Source organism: Epinephelus moara, chromosome 21, assembly GCF_006386435.1.
Source record: "Epinephelus moara isolate mb chromosome 21, YSFRI_EMoa_1.0, whole genome shotgun sequence".
Lineage (NCBI taxonomy): Eukaryota > Metazoa > Chordata > Actinopteri > Perciformes > Serranidae > Epinephelus > Epinephelus moara.
Window position 1 is genome coordinate 11,347,051 of NC_065526.1, and position 20,845 is coordinate 11,367,895.

Consider the following 20,845-nt stretch of genomic DNA (forward strand, 5'->3'; position numbering starts at 1 on the left):
ACAGGTAAGTTGGAGTGTGTAAAGGTCAGAGGTTACAAGGGGCACCAGCTGATGTCACAGACCCAAAATGAGAGTAGTGTCCTTGATGACAGCCTGGCAACTATAATTGTCGTGACAACCCCTAGGAATGAGCTGTCATGTGACACCCCTTCCACAGAGCCGAGTGCATGGAAAAAGAAAACACACACACACATGCACACACATAGCTGGGTCGGCGGGGGGAACCCTTCAGAAACAATGTCCGGCATGCTTGGAGATTTGAGAGGGGAGTGCAGTGGTGAATTAACCCACTCTGTGAGCACCAAACCTGGGCAAGAAACAAGGCTGCAAACCCTCATTTTCACCACACACTGAATGGTGGCTGTGAACTGATTGTCCTTGTTTCCATAAAGGATGATGCCACCATTCTTTATGGCGTTTCTGACCCCCTTTTTCAAGACGGAAAGAATCCTCAGTATTCCCTATAAATCATATCTTGTTTGTCAGGTTGCCTCTCCTTGGTACAAAATGTCTTTTCCGAAGCTGTTGCTTGCTTTTGGCACACTAAAGTAAGATTAAAGTTATCTAAAATAACCTGTTGAGCCTGTGTAATTCAACCCCGACACAGTCTCTCATATTCCAGCCATCCATAAAGAAAACGCTCAACGATTTGAGTGTGACAAGCAGCGCTGACATATTTCCTCCCTTGTTTTGAAGCCAACGTCACGGGGATAGCCATCAAGGCACGGCATGGCTCCAGCCCTCTGATGTATGACACAAACACACACACATAAAAATTTCCAAGCATAAGCAGCTATCACACTCTATCACTTAAGGAACGTGTTTGGCCAAGGGTTGTCTTGCTGCACAATGTTATAATGCATCCGTTGCTGGTTTTGCTTCCCTCCTTTGCACTTTATTTCTGCTTTCATAGCTCCTATCTGCTGCCTTTCAGTTGTCCAGAGGTTTAAGTTAAAGATCTAAGACTTTCTCTGTGCACACAAAGGACTTCTCTCTAATTCCTGGTTGCAAATTCGTCAAAATCCATGCTAGTGAGCACTTCTCCTTTCCTAAGATAATCCATCCACCTGGCAGGTGTGGTATATCAAGATGCTGATTAAACAGCATCACTCCCACACAGGTGTGCCTTGGGATGGTCACAATAAAAGGCCACTCTTAAATGTGCAGTTTTATCTTTAAAAAAAAAGACATTTATTAGGATTTTACATAATTAGTGCTACAGGAATTCATTTATTTCTTTTTGGTCACACATACCCCAAAGAATTAGTCAGTATTTTGTGTGACACCATTTGCCTCATGCAGTGGGACACATCTCCTTCTCCTAGAGTTGATCAGGTTGTTGATTGTGGCCTGAGCAATGTTGGCCCGCTGCTCTTCGATGGCTGTTTGAAGTTGCTGGATATTGGCATGAATTGGAAGGTGAGCACTCGCTCAGTCAAATCAATCATGACCACAAAGTGCTGTGAGGTCAAGACCCTGGTGAGGACGACAAGAGCTTCCCTGAGACAGTTTCTGATGGTTTGTGCAGAAAATCTTTGCTTGTCAGGGTGTCTGCAGGTAGCCTGGTGAAACCACCCTAATCTCGCAAGCTCATATTCGATTTCGCTCCGCAGATCAGTCTGGCCATGCAATCATTAAGGCGCATTCTGGCATTGGTTAAAGCTTAGCAGGCCATCACAACCGTTACTTTGGCGCGGGCACGTCATCAGAATAGGAGGGACAAGGAGCGGAGTGAATGCATTTCGTAAACGACCAACATGGCTACTGATTTTGAAACTGCGATGGTAAATGTGTTGAACGAACTGGAATGTACATTTTCTTTAAAAGCAGAGCAAACGGCTGCACTTAAAGCTTTTATTGAAAAAAAGGATGTGTTTGCCTTCCTTCCTACGGGGTTTGGTAAAAGTTTAATTTACCAACTGGCTCCGTTGATCGGGAAAAAGATGGGACCCAAGTGAAAACCCAGCGGCAACTAGTTGCTCTCATAGAGGAGCAGGTCAGGGAAGCGACCAAGCTGGGAATCACAGCCATGCAACTCGGAGTCCACAGTGAGGAGGAAATCCGCAAAGACGGCAACGCTCTTTCCCAGACATCATCACAGCTCATCTGTGCTGCAGCTTGCTGGTCTGTTTACAGTGGTGTTGTGCTAGCCTACGTCATACGTTTCATTTACTGTGATTGGTTTTACGTCTTTCCAATTGCATGACGGGGCACTTTGAGTGACAGCCGTTGATACCGCCCCTCGGGAATAGAGGAAATGTACACTCCATGTCCAGACCCATTCGTGCTTTGCGAATTGGGTCTGGACACGCCAGGCTAGTCTGCAGGTCCTTTAAAAAGTCTTAAATGTCTTAAAAGTCATTAAATAGTCTTAAACTTGAATTTGTTAGGTCTAAACTTCTACAAACATTTGATCTAATTTCATTCATCTTTTAATTTCTTTTTGTGAAAATGAGTGAAGCTTTTTCTATATGAAAGTCCACATTTATAATGTTACAAATCTTTGAAAAACTATAATACTGTCATTTTACTTCATAGTTGCACTTGACTTAACCCAATCTAATGACCATTTTCCTATATAACACCTACCTCTGCACAAGACCACATATATACTACTTACCTGCAATGCTTGATTAAGTAAAATGTCATTTGTCCAAAAATCAGTCCTAAATTTGGTGGAAAGGCATCTTGAAAGGGATTAAATTTGACTGTTTGATAACTGTAGACACCCTGCTTGTGCTATTGTTGCATCTGCTGTCCAGGTGACTGGTCTTAGACGGTCTTGCAGGTAAACATGCTGGATATGCAGCTCCTGAGCTGGTGTGGTTACACACAATCTGCAGTTGTAAGGCTGGTTGGATGTACTGCCAAATTCACAGAAAGGACACTGGAGACGGTTTATGGTGGTGAAATGAACAGTAAGTTCATGGACAACAACAACTTGGGTGGCATTCATGCAGTCAACATGCCAATGCGACGCTCCCTCAAACTTGGGACACCTCTGGCATTATGTTATGTAATAAAACTACACATTTTAGATTGGCCTTTCATTGTGACCATCCCAAGGTACACCTGTGTAATAATGATGCTGTTTAATCGGCATCTTGATATGCCAAACCTGTCAGGTGGATGTATTATCTTGACATGTGCTCACTTACACGGATTTTAACAAATTTGTGAACAAAATTTAAAAGAAATATGTCTATTGAGCACATAAAAAAGTTCAATTTTTTGGCACATACAGGTAATACAGGCAAAAGAAATTAAAAGTTAAAACCAAAAATGACTTATAAAGATACCTCTCCTGTTAAATAACAACAATCATACATTAAAAAAAGATATAAATGAAGATTGTGTAAGTGAACAAGAGTTCCAGACTAAGAAGTGACACAAAATTGTTAAAGATGTACAATTTACAACAACAAAAACACAAACATATTACAAAAGAATCGATGAAGTGTTAAGAGTCTTTACAAATTATAAAAAAAGTCTAATACTGAACAAAAATTTAGACACAACACTTGTTTTTGCTCCCATTTTTTTTTTACATGGTTAAATTAAAGATCTAAGAAGACTCTTATGCACTCAGTAGATATGTCTCTCCCAAATATTGTAGTTACATGTGGTCTGCAGTTGTGAGGCTGGTTGGATGTACTGCCAAATTCACAGAAACTACATTGGAGGCTGCTTATAGTAGTGAAATGAACTAATAAATTCAATTTGTTAGGGTATCATGAAAAGTCCGGTTAAGACAAAGTCGGAAAAGGATTATAATACATGAAACAAACACTTGTTAAACACAAAATAAATACAGACTTGTCAAATTATAATCCAAACTCACGTCAAATTGTCTTGGCGTTGGTTTTCTATCCGTCTGGTCCGTTGGCATATGCAGCTAGTTTGCGGTAGGGATGTAACGATATGGAAAATTTGATATCTCGATTATAGTGACCAAATTATCACGGTAAACGATAATATCGCGATATTTTTTTAAGCGCTGTAAAATGTCCAAAAAATAGATATATTGAAATAACTTCACTAAATCTTGTAACTTCCTTATCATACTAAAATGTTAACAGCCAAAATCTTATATTAAAATGAAACTTTCACATTAAAAGGGCAAGGGATTGGCACAGCAACAGAAAATTTTATTTTAAATTAACAAAATATGTAAACACATTACAGGAACAAAGCTTACTTGTCTGGTGCATTTTAACAGTCAGCAAAATATGTAAACAATTTATATATTATTTATTTATTAGCACGAGAGGAAAAATATATAGAAAACAAAACAATGCAAGAGTAGAAAAAAAACATACAATATATAGAATAGATATCACAAATGTGCAGGAGAAACCAAAAAAACCCTAAGGGCAATGGTCATCATTACACAGAATAATTCACACATTAGAAGTGTGCATGTGAAAGAGTGCCTGTATGAGAAAAGGAGTGCATGTTCTCGTGTGTGTGTGTGTGTGTGTGTGTGTGTGTGTGTGTGTGTGTGTGTGTGTTAGGTCAAGACTGTGAGCAGTGAATTTAATTAACCTTATAAAACCAGGAGCCCCCATTAAGGCTCTCGGTCAAAGGTTAACACGGCAGCGTTTTATGTTGTTTCCTTGAGCTTATGTCGAGAAAGCGTAACTGGCCGTCTATATCAATTCTAGCTCGCCATACAATAACCATAATCACAGTGATTCAATCATTCAATCATCATAGTTGATCTCAATTAGCGTTACGTTACGTCGGTTTATATTCTGTCGGCTCCGCTCAGTGTTTTCAGCTCCGTTTCGTTTTGAAACACTTAGCAACATAGCTGCTAATATGGCTATTAGCTACACAGCTAGTATTAGCTCCTAAATGTCTTAAATGAAAACAGAAAACCTAGTCGCCGTTTAGGAGGACAGATACGGCTCAAATGTCCCGTATACGTCGAGAGTTACACATTATGACAATCTCAGTAAAACCGAAGTCCCTCACACAATAACTGACGTTTGCATAGCATAACTTGCAAGCTGTGGATGATGGTCACGGAGATGAGCCAGCAGATGTGTAGTGTTGCTACCCTTCGCAGCAACTTTCTTTCTGCATGTTCTGCACACAGGATAGTTGTCCTCCACCAGCTGTCCCTCGACATTCTTCAGAAACCCAAAGTACGCCCAGACCTCAGACTTTGTGCGTTTAGTTGGGAGGGGGAATGTCCTGAGTGCCGCTATCACCACCTTCCGCCATGTTTTCATTCTTTGTGTTTACACATGCTACGCATTCACGCAGCGCCTGCATCGCGAGACTTGAATGAGGCTGTTATTACATATCCTGATAATCCAGCGCGATAATGCAATTAATTTAAACATAAACGGTAATTCTTACAGTGTAAAAATTAACCGAGATTTACCGTAATATCGGTAATCGTTACATCCCTAGTTTGCGGCAGTGAGGTCTAACATGCAAGTAAAGTCAGTAAAGTGCTCACTAACACAGATTTTTTTAAACAAATTTGCATTCAAAATTTGAGGTATATATATCTATTGAGTGCATTAAAAAAGTCTCAGATCTTTAACTTAAACCTGTGAAAAATGGGAGCAGAAACAAGTGTTACATTTATATTTTTGTTCAGTATACGTCTATACATGTCATTGAGGGGCCGTTTATACGACAACGATTTCAGTAAAAACGGAAAAGTCTGTCCCAAAGAAGACACAATGGCGAAAGCATGCACAGATAACTTTGTCTGGATGGATGACGAGGTGGAGTTGCTACAGTAACAGATCTACACTTCACTTCAAATCAACAGGGTGAGCAGCACAAACAGAGCTCAGCATTGTTATTGTGACGGTCGGCATGCCTAGTGACTGGAACCGTAATGCGCATGTGCGAAAAGTCTCCGTTTTCAGAGGAACTGCATATTGCACGTTTACATGACAACGGAGATGCTGCCGTTTCCAAAACATTGCACTCTGGAACCTGTTTTTAAATCGTTGCGTTTTCAGGCATCCAAAATGCCGTTGTCGTGTAAACGATCGGCCAAAACGCAACTAAAGTTTACCGTTTTCAGTTGAAATCGTTGTCATATAAACGGGGCCTGACATACACATATGCTTATCATGAGTGTACAGCATACATATAAAGCTTCTACATACTACACACACACACACACACACACACACACACACACACACACCTAACTAGGTTACAAATGTGTTGTTTAGTGTGTGAGGCTGCTAACTGAATCAGTCTGCACGCTCACACACACACACACACAGAGAGACACACACACACACACACACACACACACACACATCTTTTGGAGGCTGGTAATTAGTCCAAGCAGTAAGGTGATAACAAGCGCCAGCCACACGTTTGCACCGGAGGTGTCGGTGCCAGCATGCTGCCGGAAGTCACAGCCCCACCTAGCGCACACTTCACCCCCCTCACAAGTGGATACCCTGAAACACAGTTGTGCAGGCACGTGCACACAGACTATAGAGTACAGGATAATATGAGCATATTTAAGGCTAACACACACACGAACCTCACCTTTACTGAAACAGCATATGTTCACCAAGATAGTATATGTCTCCACCACGTTCTCCACCTACTGCTTCCTTCTCCCTTTTTTCTTTTGCCTGTCTTCTCTACCCACTCCTCCTCCTCCTCCTCCTCCTCCTCCTCCTCCTCCTCTATCTACACAATCTGTGAGTCATCTGATCCAAAAGGTGAGATACAGCATTCAGTAGATTATTTTCATCTCGTCTTGCCACACGAGAGGCAGTCATCACTTTTCTTTTGTCTTCTTTCATGCCTCTCGTTGGCTTTCATCAGCCCGTCGCCCGGTGACAAGCTACAAGTTGAAACCTTGTTGCTAGTGACGGATATCGTGCAGTCTGAGGTCATGTGAGAATAGTTTGCTCACACCTGAACGCACTTTATATGAGCCCCCATAAGGTCATCTAGAGAGGGAGGTTTCAGTCTCTGCTTGCTGCTCATGATTGAACAGCAGCTTGATCGAATAGAGACGGTGTGTGTGTGTGTGTGTGTGTGTGTGTGTGTGTGTGTGTGTCATCCATCACAGGAGGTGGTCCCAGTCATAGCCGTCTTTGTTGCCATTAGAGGAGCTTGCTGCTTAATCTTATGTTGTTGCTATATTGATCACACCATCGTATACTCATCCTGAAAAACATATTGGGGATTTGAGTCATCAGACACACGCTGGTTTCAGTCTATCCACTCATCTTTCCACGACCTTCTTTCCTCTCCCAACATGTCTCAGGTTTCATTCTCTCTTTCCTGTCTTTTTTTAAGGTTGTGGAAACAGCAGTATGAGCGGCGACATGTACAACGCAGGCTACCGCTCCATCACCAACATAGACTACTCCTCTGTGTGCATCAGTACAATGAGTGCCAGGCACAGTGACTGCGAGGGTATGACCTGGCATCAGATGGACATACGCCAGCTCTCCTTCCCTGACGCATCCTTCGATGTCATCCTAGAGAAAGCCACGCTGGACGCCATCATGGTGGAGGAGAAGTCACCCTGGAAGGTGTCCCCAAACACAGCGTGTTTCATTCACCAATCACTCAAAGAGGTATGTTAAAAATCTGTGATGTTTCTTGAATTGAGATCACAAGTTTTATTGGAAATACTTGCCAAAATTGATAAAATCTTTGGGAAAACATAAGCTGGGAGTTTTGGTGTTGGGTTTGCACACTGAAAAAAGATGTCACACTGCAAATGGCATCGCTAAATACTGAAGGACAACCTTCCAATACCATTATAATGAAAGTAGATCCACCTCTCAGCTGCAGCAGTTTTTATGCCAGCACGCAAGAGTTCTTAATATCAACATGAGCCCAATGGATCAGACTGGGTTTAGGCTGAAAATGTGCGCTGATTGGCCGGGTCGGGTAGGGTTCGAGCTGTAGGGAAAAAGTTCTTCTTTTGCTGTAGCCTGCTGGCTTTTGACCAATGACCGGCCAAGTGAAACAACAGAGGGGTGAGGTGAGGGAGCTGTCAGTGTCAGTGTCACTGTCAACAAGGTCAGAGAGAAGAAAACACAAGAATATGGAGGTGGTGATAATGAAGTCGAAGTTAGCTTAAGGTGATCCCCCCTCCTCCTCGTCGTACAGCCAGGCTCCATACTGGGCTCTCTGTCTTTCCTCCTGGCCAGTGCAAGGAGCTTCTCTGGCCGGGAAATAAAGTGTAGAAAGTCGGTGATCCTTGCATCGCCACACAGCCAGTGTGTCCTAGGCTCTAGAAGCTGACTAGTGCTTTTTGGGGGGATTTGGCTTGGTCGGGCTTGGGCTCAGTATTTTATGTGATGATCTTGGACAGGTCAACTCACACAGGTGTGTTCTCTTCAGGTTGTGATTTTTTCAGCCTCTACTCCACCCTGGCGACAGCCATGGGCAAAGGCATCATGCTTCCGGGTTGTTTGTCCTTTCCATTCTTGCGATATCTCAAGAAAACTTTGAGGTCATTCCTTCAAATTTGGCACAAACATCCACTTGGACTCAATGATGAACTGATTTAAGGTCATTGTGACCTCACCAAACACATTTGTGATGACATTTCATATCCAAAAGGTCAAAGGTCAGCTTCACTGTGACATCATGATGTTCTGCAAAAACACTTTTCTGGCCATTACTAAACGTCATAACTCAGGAACAGAAGGGTAGACATTTGGTCGGATACTAAACTGGTGACGCTTGTGGTGAATCTTGTGTTTCCACCTTGAAACTGTGCTGATTGCAAAGATCCTCTGTGCTGCCCGGTTGAAGATATTTGGAAAGCATCAGTGTTTCACCAAAAAGTACACTTACTACCTGCTATTAAGTTCCTCTTTATTCATTACGTGTATTATATAAGTCTGGACAGACATGGATGTTAACTGCAACCTGACTGATTTGCAGAGGCACACTACTGTAAGGCAGTAATTATAACTTCATTTAGGGTTAGTGCTAAAAATGACAGCTGTATGAACAAAGCCGAGTACAAAATCTGTAGGCGAAAACTGCGCAGGCTCTTCAACAAGTGGCTTAATCAGACATGCAGGCTGTGATCCCAAAAATCAGAATACAGAGTGTAGCATTCAGATGTGCATAAGAAAGCTCTGACCTTATGTGCAGCAGTACTGAAACAACAAAATGGCTGCATGTGACACTTTTTTTTTCGCTGCTAGAACACTTGGTACTAATCTTAGTTAGGCAAAGTGTTCATATGCTCCAGTATAGCCAGTCAGATGTGCTGGAACTTGTGCACCAATAGGATGCCATCAACAAAAGATGACTGGCATTATGTTTTTCTGCAGCCTAAACAGCGTGTTGTGCTGAAATGAAGTCTGATAAACTTATCAGATGATGAAGAGATAAATGGTTTTGACCAGAACAGATTTGTGTCAGCAGTACTCTGAGTCAAGCATAATTGAAGCAGGCCACCGTTTATCCTGTGTGGATAATCACTTGCATCTCCAGTCTCACTCTGAAACACAGAAAATGCATTCAGATATATGACTCATTTTACACCAAAGGAGTGTTATCTTTAGCTCTTAGTTACTGAAAGGGAAAATGAAACAAGCACTCTTATAACAAAGTGTCATACATTAGCCCCTTTTCCACCAACAAATATTTCCAGGAACCTTTATTTCCAGGGACTTATTTACCTGGGTAAAAGAATTCCTGGTAATCTGTGTGGTTTGCGTTTCCACCGCACCTCAAAGTTCCGGAGAATTTATTCAAATCAGACTGATGACCTAGATGATTTGGCGTGTGACCTGTATTTGACTCCACCAGCTTGTTTACTGGTAACATAGTGCTGGCGTAGAGAGCAGTGGCTGTTTGTGTCAGTTTAAAAGTATTTTAAGATAAGTGCAAACTCAGAAACTCAGTTAGTCTACATACAGACAGCTGTCATTTGAGCTTATTAGTAACAATTCGCTATCAGCTGAACTAGCGTGCTGTCCTTTGTGTAAGACATAACGTTAATGTCGGTGGATGAGAGACTGTGGACGGAGCATATTGAATACCGCTGTCTACATGTTTACATGTTCATGTTTGCCGAACACATGTATTGATAAAGTGTTGGCTTCTTACTCGCTAAGGGTTAATGCCACTTACAGTAACGAGTGTAGCTGCCGTCAACTCGAGTCATTTTCGAGTTATCTTCACTTCGTTTCCACAGCGGCCACTCGGCTGTTCACCGGTTACCGTGCTGTGTCGGTGTGTGTGTATGTGGAGGAGCTCAGTGCCAGCACAACGAACCAATACCGTTAGCGCTTATGAATACTACAGCCTTTGATAATTTAGCTCCGGGGCTAATTTAATACCGGGTTTCAGTACCCATGCTTGATCAAAACACAAAGGAAGTGAAGCTTGTAGAAATTAAATAAAGTTTGCAGTGGCTGCCCGTGCCAGGAAGTGTGGAACGCTGCAAGTGTGTGTTCCACCAATCAGTGTTCTTCAGCAAACAGCCCCGCCCCTCAAGAATTCCGGGTAATCTGCTTGGTACTTTTTTCAGAGAAAGTTTGGGGGTGAGGGAAAGTTTTTTTCCTGGTTAATTTCTCAGGAAATGCTCAAAGGTTTTTCAAAATCCCGGGTAAATGATAAAAGTTCCTTGTAGGCGTGTTTGCCTGTAAAGCCTCCAGACACTCTGTCATTCTTCTAAACAATATCTAGGACGATCTCTGGTTAAACACAAACTTGTAAGCCTCTAATAAGTAAAATTCAGCAACTTCCATAGTCTTTCATTTCTACACTACAAGAGTTTGAGTTGGGCTGTCCCCGTCAGAGTTGAAGATTTGTCTTAGCAGTCAGAAAGCCTTTAGTTGAGCCGTCATTTTTGTGTTTGTCAGTCGGTGTGCAGTGTATTTACTGGGGAGAAGTTTCAGCCACAGAGTGAGCGCTTCTTGCTTTCATGCTGCTCCATGGCACAGGCAGCTGCAGACCCAGACCCAGGGTGAGTCTGAGTCAGACGGAGGCAGCTGTCTAGAGGTCAGGTTCCAAGATGACGTTATCTTCTGCCTTCTGCTGAGAAGTGGTAAATTTACAGCTTGCATGCATTAGCTCCGAGGGCTAACTTGGCTTGTTTACTACATTGCATTTAATCATAAGTGCTATATCGTAGGCAACTGGACTTGCTTGCGTTTCTTGAAGACGTTTCACATCTTATTCAAGAAGCTTCTTCAGTTGTAAATGACTGGTACGGAGTTGCAGGCTTTAAACCCTGTGTGGGTGTGGCCAGGTGGGTCAACGACTCACATTGTGACTTTAACGACTCTGAAATTAAGAGCTCACATGTGACCCCTATGACTCTGTTTCTACTTGGATAAGAGGCGAAACTTCATCAAGAAACGCAAGCAAGTCCAGTTGCCTACAATGTAGCACTTATGATTACCATGACCTGGATGACTGAGAATCTTCACCGACAAGACTACATTACGTTTACATCCTTGTTACCCTGAACATCCCACCGAAACCAGTTTAAAATCTCAAACTCTATACACTGTATCATAAGTGCTATATTGTAGGCAACTGGTTGAGTTGAGTTTCTTAAAGACGTTTCACCTCTCATCCAAGAGACATCTTCAGTTCTTTAAACTCTTTGTGGGTGTGAACCCTTACAGAGTTGTTTAGGTCACATGTGAGTCGTTGACCCATCCGGCCATCTTGTGTGTCGGTATTGTCAGATGAGTCCAGTTGAGAATGGGCGTTAAGTTGTCTGGGAAGGGATCCCAAGACTGCATTGTAGGTGGGTGATAAGTGGTGTCGTAGGCCACCTCCTCTGTTTACCGAAGTCTGTGTAGAAAAAAGGAAGAAATAGTGGAAAACTTGTATTGAACAGCCAAATCTGATGCAACTGAAATAATTCTGAGTCGGGTACAGCCTTAAGTTGGAAGATGTTTTTCCTTTGGAAGATTGGCATTTATTTTCTTGCAGTGATACATATAACAAAAAGGCTACTTGACATAAACTGTGTATATTTTACTGATCTGTCATCTTCCAGTCAGATCTGTACAGCGAGAAGAGTCTGTACTCGCCTGTGATGATTTGAACGCTCTGCTACAGTAACAGTTTATCTGTAAACGACTTCTCCCTGACAGTGAAATCGGTAATAGTGGCACTTTACAATTCCACTCCATCTCCGCAGCCCATCAGTTGACTTGCATGACGTCGAGTGCCCTTCAGCTGCTGGCTGCAGCGCTAACCACCACCGTGTCAATGTGACAATGACAATGTTTTGGCCATTAGCCATGCTTGACCTTGACACACTAAGACAAGAGAACGCTGCTATCAACTGAAGTAGGTGACTCCCGAGCTCTGAATGGGGAAGAATTACTCATGATGTACTCACTGCCACATTTGGAGCACTGCTAAATGAGTTGTAATTCAGAGTTTAGTTTGTAATTGCAGGTATAGTTTGGGCTCAATACACAGACTGAATATATAATTACAGTAAATGCAACAGTGGGAAAGGTCAGATTGTGTGAATCATTTTAATGGAAGCAGGTAGAAGTAAGTGCAGCTAATGTGAATGCAAATTTAATCTGAAAGAATACTGCTGGCCTTTTTACCTCATATTTTAAATTATACATAAATGAAAATATTATGGTACTTTTCAGTTGAATATTCCACTAAAAAATGGTGACTAGCAACGAGTTTATGCTCTTAATTTAGATTTGGCATTGAGTGATGTAGTGCATTAGTGCTGAAAAAATGAGTCAATTAATTGATTATAAAATCAACTGAAAATTATTACAGTTTTTAGAAAATGGTGCACAAGCATGTTAAGTATTTACAATTTAAACTATTTAAACCAGCTTTGCACATGTTTTGTGAAGAAAAAAATGCATTAGACGTGTTTCAGGCCTCAAGAATACGCACAGTGAGTTTTAGTGACTCGATGGACCACCTTTTAACTGAAAATGTTCCATATGTGAACATTAGGGACGTTCCTGGCGACTAATTTCCCTGTCGACGAAATGAAAATTTTAAATAAGACTAGTCCACTCGTCTAAAAAAGGGACAACACTCAGAAAAGAGCTCAAGGCGTCGACTTGACCTCCAAATACCCCAGATCCCAACCTGATTGAACTTTTGAGGGACATGCTAGTACCCCAGAGGTACCCCTGATCTACGGTCGGTGCTTCTTGGATCGGACTTGGCTCTGACCTGTTAAGGCATGAACACAGGACCTGTGGAGGGTGTCCTTTGGTGTCTGGCACCAGGGCGTTAGCTTCAGATCTTTTGAGTCCTGTGGGTTGTGAGGTGTGGTACCAGCATGTCCCACAGATATTTGATCAGATGGGGATCTGGGGAATTTGGAGGCCAGGTTGATGCCTTGAGGTCTTTGTCACGTTCCTCGGACCACTCCTGAGCATTTTTTGTGGTGTGGTATTGTCCTGCTTGGGGGGCACAGCTACTGGGTGCCATAGCCATAATTGGGGGTGCCTGGTCTGCACTGGTGTTTGAGTGGGTGGAGTGAATGTCAGAACCCAAGATTTCCCAACAGAACATTGCATTTTAACAAGATGATCAGTGTTGTTCACTTCAGTCAGTGGTTTGTGCAGCCACTGCATAAAATAGATGTCCCTTTAAAACAGGGATTGGTGTGATGCAGTGAATGTATTTATGGAAGTCATCACGCGAGAAGGTGAGGCCTGAAAAATGTCGTCAGACTGAAGTATTTAAAGGATCTTTTGATCACCTCAGATCAACTCAGGTTTTAATGCTACGAGCTTAGCCAAGGACAAGTTTGACTCTTGGAGAAAACAAAGGCATATACTGTGCTGTATATGGGCCAAGTTTTTAAGGACAGCGTCTGACACACACACACACACACACACACAGGCACAGAGAAGTAGAAGTGTCCTGGGTGTTTTCCTCTAACAGAAGGAAGTATTAAAGAAGGATCAGCGAATGTGTTTGGGGGACAGATGGGAGGATTTGACTTCCCTTCAAAATAAGTGAAGCCGAACTCACGAAGCAGCCACGTTTGAAAGCCATTACAGTAAGAGAGACGGGTTTCTTCTCAGTCATCGTCACCTGCTTCTCTTCACACCATCTCTTCTTCTCACTTGCGCCTCTCACTCTGTTTTCCCCTCATTTCCACTTTCCTTACTCTCACCTGCTCCATGCTCAGGGCTGCGTGGAGACAGCAAAGTGTGATTGCGTTCATGTTCTCTCTCCGCTGCACTCTGAGCGTTGTGCATCTCTGTGTGTGCAAATACTGGGGTGTGCGTGTAATCACAGAGAAGTCGATAGCTCTGTGCGCTGGTGTATTTTTGCTCTCACTGTGGCTCGTACGGGCAGAGCACAGCAGTCACGATTCCTGTTTATGTGCATGTGTGTGTATGTGTGTGTGTGTTTTGCAGGAATGTGGGAGGTGGGTTCAGAGCCTACTTTCATTTCTTATTAAAAAAAAAACATTCTCGCTAAACAGAAAAAAGGGGACAGATGGAGAGAGATGAGAGAGAGGAAAGGAAGAAACTGAAGAAGCAGGAAAATGGCCTGAGTGATAAAAAGGGAGGAGATCCCTGAGGAATCTTTAGCTGAATTCACACACAAGCAAGGAGGGATTAAATGTAAAGATAAAGTGAGGAGACTGAAGAGGGGGAACTGCATGACAGCACAGGAGAAAGAGAAGAAGAAGGGGGGGAAAGGAGACAGAAACTGAGACTGACAGAAAGCTAATGAGCAGTGCGCCAGTGTGAGACCGATGGGAAGAAGGTAGCGAAGGAGAGGGAGGAAGAGAAAGAGGGATGGGAGGGAAAAGAGTGGAGCGCACTTTAATCTAAAATCTGCTTTGAGAGTGAGGGTGGAGGTGAAAATACAACAATTGATACCACCAGACATCAAAAGATTATATTTTACATCAGCATAACAAACCGTGTAAAAACATGTTTGAGTGTGAAAAGATAAGAAACATCAAATGCACCAGAAAATGCAGAAAAAACATCCTCACACAGTCGACGCTGCTGCATCAATGACACGCATACTGTATATAGAACCATGGCACAATAGGTGTACCAACAAATACAGTTTTATTTTTGTTGCTAACGTGCACACACACACACACACACACACACACACACAAACAGAATCACAGTTGAGGCCGTGGTGCACTGAGGTGTGAAATTTATTTCACAGCCTGACATGCTCTGTGAATCACTCTTACTGTTGCTATGGAGACTCTTTCGTTGGATATCATCTCAGACTAACACTTTTAATTGCTAACCTTTAGTCCTGTTTAAAGAGGTAAAGACTAGTCCTTGGGCTTGTTCAAAGAGGTAAGGACTAGTTTTTAAGTCACCTTAAAATGTTTTTTAGTCCTGATTAAAGATCTAAATAGACATCTGTCGTTTAAAGGGGGATTTTTTTAACCTGGACCCTATTTTCCCATGTTTTTGTGTCCAAGTTTTTCCAAACTTGAGCAAGACAGGCTGCAATGTAACCACTCTGAGCATGTTTGCACCGTCAGTTAACTTCCACTGAAAGTGTTTGTTTTTGCCACTGACAGGCTCAGATTGTTATATTAAGTGTCGAACAACTTTATGTAAAGGATCCTATAGAGATAGACCTTTTTGTTAAATAGTAAGATCCCTCTTGTTCAACCAGAAACAGCCCCAAAATTGCGATCACCAAACCCACCAGACTCCATTTAAATAAACAGTAATTTTAGCATGTATAGAGCCAGTATATTCTCACATCTAACTGAATGAATTAAAGGTTTATTTCAACCAAACCAGAGTTGGTGATTGTTGGAACAGTGGACAGATGAACCGAGACAGTTTTTGAAGTTTTATTTTGTTTCTTTTGACTTTTAATGAAGTATGTTTTATGATGATAAAATTACTGTTTATTTAAATGGAGTCTGGTAGCGATTTCTTGGCTGTTTCTGATTAAACAAAAAGGATCTTACTAACTAGGAAAAGGTCTATCTCTGTAGGGGTCATTTCCGTAAGTTGTCAAACACTTAAAGAAATAACTTCAACGTTCAATTGTTTATTTATTCATTTTCCGTAACTGCTTATCCTGTTGGTGGTCGCAGAGGAGCTGGAGCCTATCCCAGCTGACACTGGGCGAGAGGTGAGGTTCACCCTGGAGAGGTCACCAGACTGTCACAGGGCTGACACATAGAGACAGACAACCATTCACACTCACATTCACACCTACGGACAATTTAGAGTCACCAATTAACCTGCATGTCTTTGGACTGTGGGAGGAAGCTGGAGTACCTGGAGAAACTTAAGTACTTACCCTTTAACATGATACTTTATTGATGTTCGCAGAGATTTTCTCTACTTTCCCTCCTTCACTTTATGGTCAAAGTGCAGAGTCAGCTGAAAAACAATGTCCCCGGTGTCTGTTGTTTTTATCTGTTCAAGGGCACTGAAGTAGAGACTGTTGATAATGCAAGGTCTGTATTTTTAGCCAAGTTCACAAGTTTGGTAATTTTGCAAAGTGTCAGTGTATTTCTGAGAGAATTCAAATTAAAGCCAAGTCGTCGCCATGTGCCAACAGAGGAAGGAAAAACTTTAAAGCTCAGAATTTAAAACTTTGTGAAGAGGAGAGTTGTTGGTGTTAAGTGTGGACCACTTTTCACCCAAGTTTATTTGTGTCTAAAACTAAGAACAGATTTTTGTGCGTGTGTGTTTGTGTGTGTGTGTGTGTGTTGGAGACCGTAATGGATGTTTAAAGGGTTTCATTAGCCCAGAGTGTCTGTTTGGTGGCAAGAAATTTGAATCCTCCACACTACAAGATAATGACTGCCCATGGTGACCTGCTCTGCTATATTCAGACTAATTTGTTCTGAGCATTTCAGGGTTATAGTCAAACTTTAACTACTTTGATGTAGTTTGTGCTGCTGTTGAAGCTCCCCAAAACACACAGTGTGGTGGGAATTAGTTATTTCTCTTGGCTGATATTTTGTCATAGCAGATGGAGCCTATCCCAGCTGACACTGGGCGAGAGGCGGGGTCACCCTAGACAGGTCACCAGACTATCACAGGGCTGACACATTCACACTCACATTCACACCTATGGACAATTTAGAGTCACCAATTAACCTGCATGTCTTTGGACTGTGGGAGGAAGCTGGAGAACTCAGAGAAAACCCATGCTGAAGGGCTCCCCCACCCACCCTGGATTCGAACCGCGAGGTGACAGTGCTTACCACAGAACCACTGTGCCGCCCTCAGACGACCAGTATATTTTTAAAGTACAGATTAGAAGTACATTGAGCGCAACCAGTTGTTATTTTAGAACTTCTTTAAACCAAAATTGAAAATACACATTTAAATGCAAATAATCTTACACTCTTTTTGACCGACAACAATAGATTTATCTGCATTTTCCTTTTTAAAGGAATACATCACTCCCCAGTTGACCATTTGAATATCTTTACTCATCCTGTGTTGTGTTGCATTTGTGAATAAAACTGTTCTTCTCGCATGCCTCCATGGTGAACAAAGAATCCAAAAACTGAGGATTTACTAGTTGAAGTAGAACAGCAGCAAAACTATATCAAAACATCTGTTTACAAACTCTCACACAACTTGTGAAGTATAATCCAAGTCTCATTTTTCCCTTTGTATGCTCAGTACTTCCCAAACAGGCGCTCAAATGGGAGCTGAACAGAAAGCGAAGCTTAAGTATGCTCTCTTCAGAGCCGGACTGCGGTGACAAAATCAGTAATTTTATCGCACTGAACACAGGAGCTGCTGGTCGACTGCTACCCCCAATCAGTTCGTTTTTTTGTGTTATTGTGTGATTTTGGTGAATCTGAATTAACCTTTAAAAACACCAAAGTCACATAATAACACAAACTGCCTATCCAAGCAGTGGTAGGCCAGCAGCTCCTGTGTTCAGTGAGGTAAAATTACTGTTTTTGTCAATGGAGTCTGGCTTTGAAGAGAGTTTCACTTTTAGCTCAGTTTCCTGTTTAAAAAGGCTGTCTGTTTGGGAAGTACTGAGCATATGAAAAATGAGACATGGATTATACCGCACGAGTTGTGTGAGTTTGTAAACTGATGTTTTGATATAGTTTTGCTGTTGTTAAATGCCGACCCCTATGACTTCAGTTCATCAGGATTTTTTGGGATTCTTCATCTACCACAGTAGCATGAGAGACAAAGTTTTCTTCATGACTTCAACATAACACGTTTTTGTTTTCATAGTGCACTTTTCCGTTTTTGATCAATTTCTTTTTGAAACTTGGCAGAAGCAATGTAATATTAATGACAATACATAAGAGTTTGTTTTCATTTATGAGACAGAAAGATGTGGAAATAAGGGGGGAGATTAAGATTTTTAATTACAAACAGAAGCGACCCTAAACTGTATACCTGTCTGGTTATATGCTGCAGATATGTGTGTTTATTCTAAGTCTGGCCTGATAAGGCTCCTTCACACTGTGTGATTCTGGGCTATGACATGTATCTCTGAATGAAATGCTAGTTTCGATCTCATTTGAGCTCATTCATAATATTTTTTGTGTATTTTGGTTTCAGGCACATTTAAGCCAAACATTTTCACTGAGGCTGAGGATAGTTTATGTATGCAACGAGTTTGAGATAAATTCATGCAACCCTGCAATCCCCAGGAATCCCCTCCTCCACTGGGCTAATGTATTGGAAAACACTGTGTACCCACCCACCCATCACGGTGGGGAGGCTCATGTCATGACATCATCCAGAGCTGGTTTAATGCAGAGAGTGGGAGACGTTCATTGACATTGATTGGTTGTCCCTGGCTCCTGCTGTGGAGAGTTCTCCCCTGCTCCATTACCGGGAAGCTTGGACGCCTGCCGGGAAGACGGCCCTGGGGGAACATTCATATTAGGACACACACAAATAGATAACATCAGAACAGTCACGCACACACCATCTTATTCCGCAGAGTTTGTGAAATATATTCTCGTAATGCTCCAATAACATTGAACGCTCAGTGTGTGTGTGTCTGTATTTCTGTCTGTCTTGATGTCGGCATGTTTTCATTGCTGTTTGAACCTTTTGTGCCAGGATAAAGTGGATTACACCAATCCACTTTATTGTCTCTCCTCTCTCGTTTTTCACACTCTCCCTTTTCTGTCTCACCCCGTTTCATGTTCTTGTAAAAGGTGAAGCTTAAAAAGAGACAGTTTGAGGGCTTCACTTAAAACTTGATGTTATTAACATAAATTCAGTACAGTCTGGATTTGGGCACAAAGCCAAATTCATATTTTGGCATTGAGCTCCAAGTCTTTTTCATGTGGGACTTTTATGCTCATATATACAAAGACAAAGTTCTGGGGTCTCGTTTATAAAACAATGCATAGGATCCATACTAAAAATATATGTACAGACAAAAGCCAAAAATGGCACACACCAAAAACAATTTCTACAGCCAGGCTTCCATCTCACCATCTGCATCTCTAATTTCCTGTCTCCAAAATGTTCGGAAGCATTGGTCAAAGTTTCTCTCATCAAGTCTGTTTTTATAGATCACAGCTTTTGCGTGGGAAGTGACGTACGCCTCTTTCAGGCCTCATTTTGTGCATATGCAATGTCTATAAATGAGACCCCTCAAACCCAGTCACCTGAAGAAAATGTTGGCGTTGTGTATTTCTGCAGACCATGGAAATGTTTGTTTCATACGTGTCATAACAAGAGGTCTCAGCACGGTTCATCTGCACACACTGCGATGCCACACAGCTGGTTCAATATCAGCAAAGTTTCCCTTTATATTCATTGTCTTGTGTGGCGATCAGCAGTGATGTGGTGGTTCACTTTTACACTGTGATCTGTAGCCTATAGTTCGGCTTTAGCTTCTAACTATCTTTGTCTTTTTAACCTGTTGTTGCTGCTGAGTCAGTTTGACATCCTGGATATATCCTTCAAACACAGACTGTAGACCCCTCTGTCTGCTTCTCTCTGGAATCACTCTTTCACTGTTCCAAAAATATGATAATATTTCTTCAGGGAGTGCAGTTAGTTACAGTGTGGGCTCCATGCTTACTCTGACAGCTTGTTGGACGGGGCTTAGCGAAAGGTCCACCACTTTCATCTGATATATTCGTGATAAGCTAAGACTGACTGAAAATGGCCGTCCATACTGTTGTATTGGTCAAGTTTTAGAAACAATGCTCTTGGTGCAGAGGTTTTCAAAGTCTGACACTTTGGCAAATTGGTACCATTAAAAGTATGCCAAAATATTACTGTAGCAGTTCCTGTTTACATCGTGTCCACAGATGTGCAGACAGCTGTCAGTGATACACTTTGATAGTGAGACAAACTTAAAGCCCCTACAAGGAACTTTCATTTTGAGTTGATTTTGGCGACCCTGTGGACAAAAGCGGTAGTGTTTTGCTGGAATGAAGCCTACATTTCCCATGAGCTCTAACGCGTATTGTCATAAAGACGCTTACCTGGCTCGCGCATGTGTTTGTTTTGGGGATGAATGAAACAACAAGACGGGAAAACTTTGCCCCCATTCCTATCGGGGATCCCAGCTCACCTCTGCCGCGCCCCAGCTCCACCTCTCCAGCATAAGCGCCACCGCCGCCGGGGTAAACTCAGCTGTCGGCTGGTAAGGCTGAAGGCCTGTTTGGCGAGCACTTCCATGGCTTCTTGGACTGAGTATGGAGCGGTGCCTCGCCTCTTTATTTCTCGGCACTCGCTGGACCCTGTCGACGCCTGGCTGGTACCTGTCGTTGACCCGGATGAGGTGTTCCAGCCCCGCGGCCCCTGCTCTCCTCATCCCCGCTGGCGCAGGGTGAATCTGCGCAACCTGCGGCCTCTGTGTGTGGCTCCCCGGACAGCTAACACCGTGGACCCGCCGGCTCCTGCCAGGATTGGGCTGGTAAATGCTAGATTAC

At 42.4% G+C, this 20,845-nt stretch overlaps 1 protein-coding gene across 2 annotated transcripts in view; it reads left to right on the plus strand.

Annotated features, from left to right (window-relative positions):
• The window catches only part of ece2a (endothelin converting enzyme 2a), a 131,730-nt gene that overhangs the window by 58,072 nt on the left and 52,813 nt on the right, over positions 1–20,845 (plus strand). For both annotated transcript variants that reach the window (XM_050033678.1, XM_050033679.1), the window contains exon 3: positions 7,300–7,583. In XM_050033678.1, coding sequence (XP_049889635.1) covers positions 7,300–7,583 — 284 coding nt within the window. The remainder of the gene's footprint in view (positions 1–7,299; positions 7,584–20,845) is intronic.